At 39.9% G+C, this 13,257-nt stretch overlaps 1 protein-coding gene across 1 annotated transcript in view; it reads right to left on the reverse strand.

Annotated features, from left to right (window-relative positions):
• The window catches only part of ANXA2 (annexin A2), a 29,443-nt gene that overhangs the window by 4,036 nt on the left and 12,150 nt on the right, over positions 1–13,257 (reverse strand). Inside the window, exons 4-9 of the mRNA XM_075432047.1 lie at positions 7,800–7,894; positions 4,532–4,645; positions 2,738–2,828; positions 1,293–1,372; positions 903–962; positions 168–261 (exon numbers count right to left, since the gene is read on the reverse strand). Coding sequence (XP_075288162.1) covers positions 168–261; positions 903–962; positions 1,293–1,372; positions 2,738–2,828; positions 4,532–4,645; positions 7,800–7,894 — 534 coding nt within the window. The remainder of the gene's footprint in view (positions 1–167; positions 262–902; positions 963–1,292; positions 1,373–2,737; positions 2,829–4,531; positions 4,646–7,799; positions 7,895–13,257) is intronic.

A 13,257-nucleotide genomic window follows, 5' to 3' on the forward strand; every position in this document is an offset into this window, starting at 1 on the left:
CTCTAAAAAAAAAAATTAAACAGCTTGGACATGAATTAAGATTTATGAGATCTATGCCTTATGAGTGCTTTTCACATGCATTTCAATCATATCTAGGACAAAATAGTTACCACTTCAGCAAGGTTTTCTCTTACAGAAAAAAAATAGATCTGTCTGTTGAATAGTACCTTTCTGCAGGTGGGGGACACTTCTTTCAGTCATAATGTTGATCCACTTGGGGACATCAGTTCCCTTTCTCTTCACACCAGCATCATAGAGCTCCTAGGGTTAGAACGAAAAGCAAAATCATGAAAATCAGGAGTTACAAAAGAAGCCATTGCAAATGTATACAACTTCCTTACTGGAAAGCAAATACTACTGGAACTGTGTCAGTGGGAGAAACACAAAAGGACACATGGCTGGGCAGGCAAGGACAAGATCTATGGACCTCGCATTTATTTCTGTCTACAGGTTTTACTGTGTATTTAGCTCTGTTTACTTGCGCAGAACTGCTCTTAAGAAACACACATGTAGTAAGACAGATATAGATGTAATAAACTTTATCAGCCACTAAGTTCAGTGATACTTCTCTCAGTTTTATACAGCTACTTGGTTGCAACCAGTCTTCACAATGTATGTGTTTCCTTTTGTTAAAGGCTCTCTTTCTCAGTATGTCTAAGGGAAATACCAGAGAGTTTCTGTGTAGGTACTCATGGATAAGTAGCTCGTGAAAACTGGTAACTGAAGGTATCAAGACTGCAAGTGGTAGATACCTTGATAGCATGCAAACATCACTGTGCAAGACAATCTGAAATACACACATTTACTTTCATAAACGCTTTCACTCCCATAGCAATTTTACTTTCAATATCCCCAAAAGTTTGATCAACTTAAGGCATTTAATGGTCATTACCAGCACTTACCCTAGCATCCTGGTCAATCAGCTCGTAATCAATCACAGAGGTATCTTCACACCTTTTGCCCTTCAAACAAGTACAGCAGTATTTAGAAGAGGTTTAACAGACAGTAAGCAGTTTGCTATAGATGCACATTCTTTACTCTGATTTTTTTTTTTAATCTGAATTTGCCAAGTAACAGTATGCTCCATCCCCATTATGAAGCTGCTGCTATGAATGCCACATTTCTGCCAAGACATTTCCTTCAACATTTGAATATTTTTTTCCCCAAAAGTCAGTGAAAACACAAAGAAATTTAAAAGTGAATCAGAAATCCAGTTGTTTTACTGGCAGCCATCAGTCAGCTACCAAAGGGCAGGCACATTAGGAAAAGTGGAAAAAGATGAACAGACCTACCTTGGCCAGGGCAACCATTAGCTTGCGGAAGTCACCAGATGTGTCTGATATAATGTCCTTTTCCAGTTCCGTCTTGTACACTAGAAAACAAAAAATTCTTTTCAAGTAAATGGTGTCCTACAAGTACTCCTTTAGAAGAACAACTACTGCCAATTACTGTGTTTTATATACATAAACAGCTACACTTCAAGTCACATGTGGCAGACCATGAAAACAAATGCGTGCTTGCATACAACAAAACCAACATCGCTACCAGCTAGTCATGAGAGCGCCCATGCAATCAAACCCCATCACGGAAAGATGACAGGAAACCCTGAGACTATTAAAAAGCAGGGAATACTGTTTTAAACTCAATATCCTGTTAGGTCACTCTTAGCTACCAATGAACATTTGCTTGGTTGATAAACATAGCATTCAAGCCTTCTCCACTCGTGGATTTATGACTGGACAACTGCAATTACAAGTTCAATGCAAAAGACAAAAGCTATTATGATAAATCAAAGGAATGCCGTGTGTGACCCTGGTCTGGCATCTAAACATTTTCATTGCTCTCCAAGAGTTCATACTCTATATGGCTACAAAATCACATTCTCTTCTTTTCAACAGGAACCTAATCTACAGCAGCAACATTCTCTTTGCTGATACATATTGTTTTTTTCAATACCGGCCATTAAGACTACATTGGTTTTTGCTCATTCTTTTTGACGTAGCCAGCACCTTACCAGAATTGCCTGACAACTATTAAGCATTAGCACACAGCAGTTTTCTACATTTCAGCCTGTTTGTGGTGAAGCTCAAATCTGAAGTTCAGGGAACCAAACAGGCACTGGACAGCTGCACTAAATTGATATAAACCCAACCAGAATGGCCAATATAAAAATATAAGGAATATTAAAGGAAAAGTAGTATTTTTTGAGGATGGACCCGAGATCACTCCTTATGTCTACTTATAATCAACAAAGACTTCTAGCTTCAATCAGATAACATGCTTTAGAAAAGCTGAAAAACAGAATATATGCTTTTATGAAGTTTTATTTCATGTCTTTTCTGGCAGGTCTACCAAATAAACTTACAAGCATGCTATAGTAGACTTCAGATTCATCTACTTATTACATAATTAATCCTAGAATCCATAAATCTAACATCATTAATTCTGTCACTATGCACAGAATGCATGTAGCTTACAAACAACCTCATTTAGACACAAGTTATACAAGTAGTAAATGTTCTCCAATTTGTTTGCTACCAAACGACAAGATGAAACTATAAAAACACACACAAATATCCAGGACACCAGTACAAAATAGAATCTTATGTCCAACTGCCAGAGAATCAAAGCAGACGTTGTGTAAGCGACTCTGACAATCAAACTCACACTCAGAGGAACTTACCCATTTGACTTAGTGTAAGAACACAGCACACTGAAACTTTCAAAGTAAACTTACTTTCCCTGTAGACTCTGTTAATTTCACTAAGCTCCTGATTTGTTCGTGAGCAGATGATTTCAATGAGCGTGTCTTCATCAGTTCCCAGGCCCTGCAACACGTACATGATTCAGTTAGGTGCCAGAAATGAACAGGCATGCTTGAATGGTTTAAAAATATTTTACAGACATCTCCTTTCTCCCACTCTAACAGTTTCACAACCATTCAGGGATATTTTTTGCTAGCTACGCCTGAGAAACCAGATGGAACATTTTTCGTTGCCAAATACTACTCCGATAGCTTTAAGATCCTGTAGATATTCTCTCTGGGCAACGTGCATTTGCTGTGAGCGTCTAACACGCAGTGGCCTCCCCACCAGCATAACTGGATGAGATCAACTCATCACAGCCCTTGTGTGATTGTCTTCTGTCCACTGGGAGCACAGGAAGAAAATCTGATTCTTAGCATACAAATGGACAACAATTAACTTGTTCTTCCCCGATTTTCTTCCCAACCTCCCTCTATACAACTCCTCCACTATAAATGCAAAGCCAAGGATGACACCTTGGGAGTTGGGAATAGCTGACCTACAAACAGAATATTCTGCATTTGTGGCTACTCTCTGATAATAGCTTGGTCTTCAGGCTGTAAAAACAGCATAAATGCTATATAAGCATATGATTATCCTAAATAGAACATATCAGATATAAGACCTTATAAAAAAAAAAACCAACACCCAACCAAAACACCAAAACAAACCCCCAAACCCCAACAAAGAAGGCAAACCCAAACTAATCTGATTCACAGTAAGTTATGGCTAACCTCTACTTAAACCAGGAGAGGGCAGCATCTGATTATTCAAATAAGGGATTTGGCCCATAATTAAAGAATTACAATCTCCATACTGTTTTTTTGGGGGGGTTTGTGGGTTTGAGGGGCTTTTTTTGGGGGGTAGGGTTGGGGTGGAAAGGGTGGGTTTTTTAATTGTTTTTTTAACTCCTTTTTCATGTCTGGAGAAATCAGTTAATTGTTTTTTTTGTCTTCTTCTGAATTTCAACAGACATACTTTAATACTTGCTTTTTAATTATTTTTCTTTTAAATTAACCTGATCAAGAACACTCAGAATTTAAGCGATGATTATAAATACAAATTCCCAAGCCTTAGCTTGCTTAGAAAGATGGATGCACTGGCATGAGCTGCTCTCAAAGGCTCGTTTCAGTGGCCTGCAGAGCAGATATTTCTAAACTAGCAATCTATGCCATGTTTGCCTGTGATTGTAGGAGAATGAACACAGTGACTAACTGCTGCGCTGCTTCTCCTAAGACTGCTTTTGATGCCCCATCCTCCTCCTCCTTGTGCTCTGCACAGAGACAGGTCTTGGTACTTGGTTCTTTCAAGATCAGTGATATGATCCAGTAACTGGAAACTACTGTTTAAGCATATAAGTGCTAGCAGAGGCTTCAATGGCTCCAGCTAGCAGCTGCTCTTAATGTTTTTTTTGTACTATGTACCTGTATATTGTTTTTAAGAGCAGTCAGCAAAGAAGCAATTCCTGACCTGATGAAAATTATTTTTTTCCTTAAAGGAAGGATTTAATTAGCAGTTTACATATCATGTAGTTCCAGAATCTCTCATTTTGGATGCCTTGCAGCTGGATACTGAAACTGTAGTACTTAAAAAAAAAAATTGAATCAGTGGACATGTTTGAAAACTGTGGCCTTGGATATGAAGTCCATACTCATTCTTGAGACCGTGACATCAGACTAACATGTGTGACATCAGACTAACGTGCTTAAATTTCAAAGCTCATTTACCTTCATGGCAGCTTTTAATTCAGAGGCATCATACTGTGCTGGTGTCTTCAGCAAGCCCAAGATCACTGCCTCCAAATGACCCGACAGAGCAGACTTGAGTGCTGCAGAAAGTTCCTGTAAAAAAGGAGGGATGATGGAAGAAAAAAATTAAAGCTCACTTCTGATCTCCAGAGAATTTAGCCTGTAGTGCCTCAAGTCTCCAAGCCTGCAACAGTGTTTCTTACACAACTGACAAGGAAACAGAACATAAAGAGCTTTTCTTTTGTGAAAGCCTAAGAAAGAAATTAGGGCAAAGGAATTTTTTCTCATCCTTTGAAAGTAAGAAGAAATCCACTGGTGGCTGACAAAGTGCTGGGAAAACAGGGTGCAGACACATTTGAACAGCTCTGCTCCAGCCCTGAGGCACTGATACTTTCCTGGAGCTAACAAGCGCGGACGGATCCACGTTTGACTGCCTGCGGTCAGTGCTTCTCTGCCACACTCCCATAGTTTTCCCAACAGCACTGTATTATTTGTGGTTTTCCTATTATCCCAGCCCTTTACTAGCTGAGACATCGGAAAATTGACAGCACAGTTATTCCACTGTACAGGCCCAGTTCCCAAACAGCTAGATGAAGAGAAAAAATCATCCCCAAGCACAGAAGAATTCTCCCTGGCTTCAAGGAAAGTATCAGAAGAGTGTAGGCAAAGTCTCTATTGTTAATTGTCGGTCAATCCTTGAGACTGAAACAGTTAGGTATGTTCACCTCACAGGATGCATGCAGACCTGTGGCAAATAGACAGAGGCATGTCCTCTTTCATGGCTTTCAGATGCAACTTGAATAATGCTCATTATGAGCATCATTGTACTGCAGGTACAAAGTTCAAATCCCTGCGACCAAGTCTAGGGTTCACACAGCTCGATCTGTTCCCCAAGCTGAAGTCAAGTTTGTAGCATTCGGAAGAGAATTGCTGCATTTCAGTTGCTGGTTTCTACACTAACAATTTGTGAGCTTGAGGGGCAGGGGAAAGGGGGTAGACAAAGTGACCTCAGCAGAATTGCAGGGCAGTTTGTATCAGGGAGATAAAGAGCCAAGGCACTTAGCTCATTTCCAGAGTCACCCACTAACTCCAGGGCACTAATATATGCTAATACTGCATGGATTGACCAAGACAGGGAATGGAGGTTTTGGACATCTAGCTGCTGTAGTCTAAGAACATTCTAGCACAATAATTCACATTTGGATACAATATTCCATCATTTATTTGTGTGAAAACAGGTTATTCGGACATCAGCTGAAACACCAAAGATACTGCGTATCTTTGTGACAATGCCTTGAATTCCAATTAGCTAAGCAAAGTTTTTGCAATCTTTCACTTTGGTGTGAAAGCTGAAGGAAACATCATTACAGCAAGATTTAACAAAACAACTGCAACAAAACACCTCAAACTGAACCAAGTACCTGCCCTCATATTAGCAGGCTTCTGGAGAAATAAGGCCTTCTCCCCCTTCCAGGAAAGCATGGTCTCTGCTCCGCCATTCTTTGCCATGGCTAGCAGCACTCTAAGAGGGAAGTGGGAAGCTGATAACTGACATATCATTAATTTACAAACAGCAAAGACAAAAGGTTTTACTAAGTGTTCCAAATGAACATCTGGATATTAGCAGGTCATTTCAAAGTTAAGAAATTCTTGGCGGCAGTTAGGATGACCTGATACATACGAAGACACACACGCAGAACCTCCAGTGTTCACTGGTAGCTCCATTAACACTGGTGATGGGGAAAGATTGCACAGATCAAACACTGCTCCTCAAGATTACCAGTAGTTTCCATTAGACACAGCTCAACTCAAAGGAATGAAAACAGAGGCAGACCTGCGACTTTTTAAAATTATAATGATCTACTGAGAAATCCTGCAACACACAAAATGAGCAGCCTAGTACAACGCAACACATTGCCAAAGCCATCTGCACAACCCGTTGCCAAGGAAAACCATGAGATACTGTCCCTAGAAGATACACCTATGTGTCTTTTCATATCCCATTTCCTCCTCTCTTGCTATTCACTTGTTTATTTCACTGAGTGGTTTCTACTGCAAATTTCCATTGTTTCTACAGACTGTTTTATTCTTTGGCAGTTGTTAAACTTGATGAATTCAGTTTGCTCTTGGATTGCAGCAAGGAAAAAAGGTGAGAGAGAAACAGATGACAAAAGTTGCAGATTTTCGTGACTGCACATTTTTGTGGTCATGCAAAACATTTAACAAAGCTTTAAGTGACACATTTCACTACTAGGGTCCACTTCTATGCATGATTCCCAGTGCCCCCAGGCCGTGACCGCCAGGGTGCAGACACATGCACACATGCATGCGTCCAACTGTTGCGTGCTTCTGCACGTGCCTGTATCAGCCATGCACAAAAGGTGGTGAATTTCCAAAATTTAAGTCTGGATTTACATTTGGTTTCAGATGAGCATTCTGGGTTGGTACTGGAGGACTACCATTTGGGGCCTGGCAAACCTGAAAGAGATACATTCATCATAATCCTAACTCTATACAAGTTTCCTCTTTTTCATGGGCACAAAACTTCAATTATGGTACAATTCTCAAAACTTCAAAAGTCAAGAGAACTGCTCTTGCCTTCCAGAGAGTGGGACTTAATATGCAGAGTTCCGCACACATTTCACAGATTCTTCTCCATCAACAGATCAGTACCTAAGGTATTTCTGACAGGATAATATCTAGTGATAATTCAACTCATTATATCACTTTGTTCCACATCTGCAGCATTTGTAGCACAGCTGACTGCAGTCTTTTCTCATTTTAGCTAGCTCTGTGAACAGAAACAGAATACTTTCCTTGTGTCGAGTTGTCTTAACAACAACAAAAAATAGTTTTAAAAAAATAATCAAACCCTTACAGCATCTCTCTTTCATCTTTTCCTTCAAACTGAGGCATTTCACATCAATGGCTTTTCACTATTTCACCAGGCAGTGCTGTGGCTGGCTGGTATGCCACCCATCGTGATTTCTGGAGGTGCTAGAAAACCACCGTCTCCAAGATAATTCAGTCCCAGTTGTGCATACTCAACAAATTTGGAAGTCCCACCAGTCCTACGCTGTGACAGCATAGACAAAGTAGATGCATCTTTAATCCCAGTGAAAAGAGAAGCCAAATAATCCTTATCTCCAGTCTACATCCAGGTAGCTGTAAAACACGCAAGCCCTAAAAAATCTAACTGTCGACAAGAAAAATATTCAATACTTGGTACGTCTTCATATTTTGCTACCTTTTTGGTTCTCCTCTGATAGGCAAAAGCAATATCCTGCCTCTGTTCATTGCTGCGGTTTGTCAGGATGTTGATGATGGTGACTTCATCCACACCTAGAAAGACATAAGGCAAAGAGTTAAAGCAGCTTTCCTGTTACTGTTCTCTCTGTGTATGTTCTCCGACACTCAAAGCGCAGCCTGTGTGCTGTGCGTTTGGAGCAGAGCTCAACAGCTCTCATTCATTAGCGTATGTCACGTCCTGGCCTTGGAGAAAAGGCAAGCAGTTACAGTCCAAATTTTTGATGCGAGGCAGATCTTCATGTACACAGGCATGCATAAACCTCAACAAAGTCTAGTTTGTGACAAGCTTTGCTACTTGTGTTTTCTGCTTTTCTTGCCTGTCTGTGTACTTGCGTTCAGCTACTTAGTATTCTGCAAAAAGTTGCTCAACAACACAGGCTTTAAAACTGATATCAACTCGTACTTACTAAAGCCTGCCCTGTCATTTTGGTTGAATATTTTCAATTAAGGCTTCTTAATAAAGCAGTTATATTTTCTGTTTAACCCACAGTCACTTAACTATCACTTCAAACATAAAAATGGGAAAATAAACTAACATATTTCATCCTGTCAGCAGCTCAGAGGCTCAGAGGACATAAGGGTTTTCTGACACTAGAAGATCTACATATGTGCTACTTTTCTTGAAATCACTTGAAGATCCATGCCGAGTTTGAACTAGCATGCCTAGAGGACCTGAATGCTCAAACTCCCAACCTATCCTTTAAGTAAGTGAACCACGTACCAGTACAGTTTTAATTGAAGTTATTCAAATCCACAGACTTAAATGCAACTGCAGGCTGAATGCAAGGAGATCACTGAGATTTTATTGCAAGTTAAAAGCCAAATCATGCATCTAGGGTTAGATATACAGGTTGCCAACAGAACCTAATGCACACCACAGCTTTAGAGCCTGTAGGGGTCATCAATGCGGGTCAACGCATACAGAGAAAAAGCTTTTAGGTTGTACAGGAAGCAGGATTTCCAGATGTTATTTCCTAGATACAGCTGCTTGCTACTCTATGTTATTTCCAATGCAGGCAGCTTCTTGTGCCTTTTCCACTTGCTCCTGTCTACCACTGCTAACTTGCACTTCAGATTCCCTCTCATTTTCCCCACTTCACTTCTTGCTTTCAAACTGGATTCTCCTGAACTTATTTTCTTCAGACTGGCACAGCTCTTCCTCTCATCACAATTCTAATCTGCTGCTTGGTCTCGGCAATTCAAAAGACATCCCAGAACCTGGATGGACTGGAGGCTCTGGAGCTTCTTGAGACGAACCTGGAGCATCTGACTTTTCTCTGCATCCTGTGATAGGGCTCTAACCCAACGGTCATACAATTACCAGGCCCTGCAAACGTCCATGCCTCTCAAAGTGCTCTCTGCAAGGACAGCTACCCTTTGTTTATTCACGTCAACAAAAAAAAGCCAAGCAAGCTGTATGTGTATTCCCACAAATAAGCATTAAAGTTATATTAAATACTTTCTCTTACTGTGAGAGTGTTTAGAAACTGCCCTTGCAAGAAGCCAGTCTCCATTACTCAAAGGAAAATGTTTAGAAGTGCAAGCCCCCTTCCCACAAGGTAAAACAAAAATATTGTTAGTAACGGATACAGAGCAGCCAGGGGAAAAAAATGAGCTGGAGTAACAAATACAAAAAACTGTGTGGCACACTGCGACACTGAATGTATCTGAACAGAACTGAAAAGGTCAGCCCATGTGTACTCAATCAAATAGCAGGTGGCTGAAATTTCCAAAGGCCTGGGTGAGGACACATTAGCTTGCTCAAGTAAAATCCCATTTTAAATTTAATTTTCTTGCTCTGTTTCAAATCACAAACACAGCTATGTTTTTTAGGACAACTGTAGGACATCTTCTTAGAATGCTTTGTGAAAAGATACAATGAAAGAATTTGAGCCCCCTTTCCCAATCCTCCAACGCACATTTGTGTCTACATTGCTGAACTCAGCCCCTAGAGGAAAACTGTCTGATTGTATTCCATGTATGTTATTGGTTAACCAAGGCTGCCTGGACATGCCATTCAAACACAGGTGGAGAGTAACAGCACAGCTGCAAGTAATGTCTACATAACAAAGTCTTCCAAACAGAAGAATCAGCATAGCTTCTAAACGGATGGACAGAGGAGACACAGCTAGAACAGCACTCATTGTTATGCTCAAATATCAGGCTAACCTATAGCCATGCTGTGTAACCATTTGTTTCGGGCTATTTCCACACTGACTGGACGAAGCGCAGAACAGGCAAAACTATTTCTAGATATTGCACATCTAATACAGTGCATATTCTTCTGCAACAGAAAGATAACATATAACTAGTTAATTTTCCTGGTGAGTTGCTCGCCAGGTTTTGGAGCAAACAGGTGGCTCTAATCTAGAGGTCAGAACAAGCCCAGACTTTCAACTCAGGTCTCCCCATTTACAAGTATAATGAATAGCTTCTTTTACATTTCCACTCACATCGCTGTAAACGATTTTTTGATTAAAAACAGAAAGTAAAGACTGGATCAGCAGCTACCAGCAGGACTCAGGTCCCTGCCAGAATCCATCTACATTTATTTTCCTTATTACCCAAAGCAGCCTCACAGCAGCTTGAAACAAAGGACTGCAACAGATATTATAAAATTAATCATATAAAGTGTTAATGTTGCAAGAGACCCTTTAGCCCCTAGCTACAGAACCTAAAGTGATGAGTCAAATCCAAGAGTCCTTTCTCCCTCTTCACCACATTTTTCATGATGAAATACTGTACTTGATAGCCTCTCGCCCTTAGCTCCTTCTGAGGAAGACCTACATCAGTGCTCTTATTCACACAAGCTTGCCCTGCAAAAGTCAGAAGGCCCTGGAAAGCATCATCTTCGTTACAAACTTTGGTTTGAAAACATGCCAACTGCACATTTCAGCCATAATCTACTCCTGCACATTTTAAAGTGCTCCCACTTTATAAAAGAAAACAAATTCTCCCAGTCCAGAAACGGCCACACAGACAAGACACACAGACATCGGCCTTTCAGCTGTTGCAGGGCCACAGCATAAGCCAACGTCTTAAGCTTTTTAATAACTTCCAAGTTTAAACCATTCCTGGCATTCGAAAATGGCAAATGACATTTTCAAGCTTTATCACGATTGTGATAGATTAGAAGCTCACAAATGACTGCATTCAAGTTTCTTAGCTGTGTGCTTTGTGGATGGAAATATGAAGTTAACTCATTGCTCTGGCATTTAATGGAAAATAAGTGCTTGCACTTCACACTAGGGAATCGTGCTGCATGGACAGGATACTGACTCATATCTGCTGAGGCGGGGTGGAGCAGGAGAGCAGCTCAAACATTTTTCTTTGCTGTTCACTAAAATCTCTAGAAGTTTCAGTGTAATAAAACAAAAGTCTATGTCCAAATTTATTCTGGCTGGGCAGATTTTATTAATGCATTTCTATCAATGGGCAACTGAAAATTAGACGTTGTGGCTCACAATTTTTTTTTAAAACAAGAAAATTCCTTGCAGATGGAAATGTACTGTGGGGAGAATGTAATCTTAAAAAAGTAATAATAACTTTTCTTCTAAAAGAGGCAATCTGTTGCATTGGTAAGATCACATGGCTACAGCTCAACTGGCAGAAAAGCACAGAAATTAACATAACCAAAATGATCAGGCAAGAGTTTTTAATTTTTTGTTTTAAAAGACACTCTACTTGAAGTTCCATGGGCAAAAACAACTGCACCAACATGGTTCTGAATAAAATGGATGATATGGACAATCACTTAACTTTCTAGGATGAGGTGAGAACAGAGCGAGCATGCTCTTATTTGCAAGAGCTGGCATACATTCATTCAGCTCATTTACTAGAAGTCTGTTCTCTTACATTTAATTTTCAAAGACAGCATGGACAGAATACCAGAAGCTATTTCTGTCCAAACAGCATCCAAGTACTACAGAGATCATCAATCTACATGAATGAACAAAACGGGATTGCAGCTGGCCTCAAATTATTAGTGGGAGATGTACATGATTAGCCCTTCTGAGACCTCAACACTGTTGTGTACCTGGCACCAACTCAGTCCGAGGACTATTTGACAGAGCTCATGATCTGCAGTGTCTTATTTTCCTTGGATAAAACCCCAATCCCATTGGAGTGAAATGGAAATATTTAGATAAAATAAGACCATAATGTCAACTCTGCTATTTTGCTTAGCAAGATTTCACCAACCCCAAACCATGTTGCAATGAGATCTCTTCAGTTATGCTATTAATATTCTGAGTATGTGACTGATGCAGTTTGGTGGGTTTCAGGCACTCTGCTCCCCCATGAGCATGCCAGCAGATTTCCTCTAAGCTTTTACTCAATAACATTAAAAACTCTGTTAAAAGGTATGGGCATGTTGGATATACTGTATAAACAGTGAATTCAATCTTACAGAAAAGCCCTGTTATGGTTTACACCTCATCACTGTTTTACTCATTTCTGGATATAACGGATTTATTACAGATGTATTATGTTCTAAGCACTTTCCTACAACAAACCTGTGTTTGAACTCTGTCCTTCATGGAACAAAAAAGTATACTGTGAGACCTCAGTAAAAGGCTTCAGTTTAGGCTGCAAGTAATTAACTATTCACAACCTAGTCTGAGAATAAAATTATTTAACAAGGTATTTGAGACACACAAAGCCACAATGCTAGAGAATAACTCTGAAACAGAGGAGAGACACTTCAGCAGTCTTTTTCTTAGAAAGAAGTAAAAGGAAACCTAACATATGGTCTGTTAGTAGTCTTCTAGTTAGTTCCTTCTATTTAGGTTCATATACTTGAGCTAATCTATCCGCAGAGTACAACGGAGCATTACACAGAAATTACACAGCCTCTTGTCCTATACAGGAAAAAGGCAACATTTACAAAGGACATGTTACGGCACTAGATGAACTCCCTACAGAAAAAGTAAATAGCATAAAAATGAAACTGGCATAGCAATGACATTTATTACAGAAGGAACAGGCCAGAACTGTAACAAGTTCTTTGCATTACACAAATTCTAGGTTGAACTATTGCTCACTACAAACTGGTTTTGTATCACCTAGAGCTATTTCTGCACATCACCCTTTCTAGGCTGTTGGATATATTTAAAAGACTTGCACTTAATTCAACTCCACTCAAAGGCCAGCAAAGGGCTGAGCAATATATCTGTGCAGTATAGCTTTTGCAGATAGACCTAAGCCCACATAAACATACCACAGTATTTCCCACAATAGGTAAACAGATGGCTAACCTCTAAAGAATTAATCTGAAGAGTGTGAATGAATGCTGGGATATTTAGATATTATATAGAGCACAACAGTCAGACACTATGCCCCAGATCTTTGCTCCAAAGCATCTACACATCTGTTGTTTAGACAGTAAAATAGTTTTG

This window comes from Opisthocomus hoazin, chromosome 10, assembly GCF_030867145.1.
Source record: "Opisthocomus hoazin isolate bOpiHoa1 chromosome 10, bOpiHoa1.hap1, whole genome shotgun sequence".
Lineage (NCBI taxonomy): Eukaryota > Metazoa > Chordata > Aves > Opisthocomiformes > Opisthocomidae > Opisthocomus > Opisthocomus hoazin.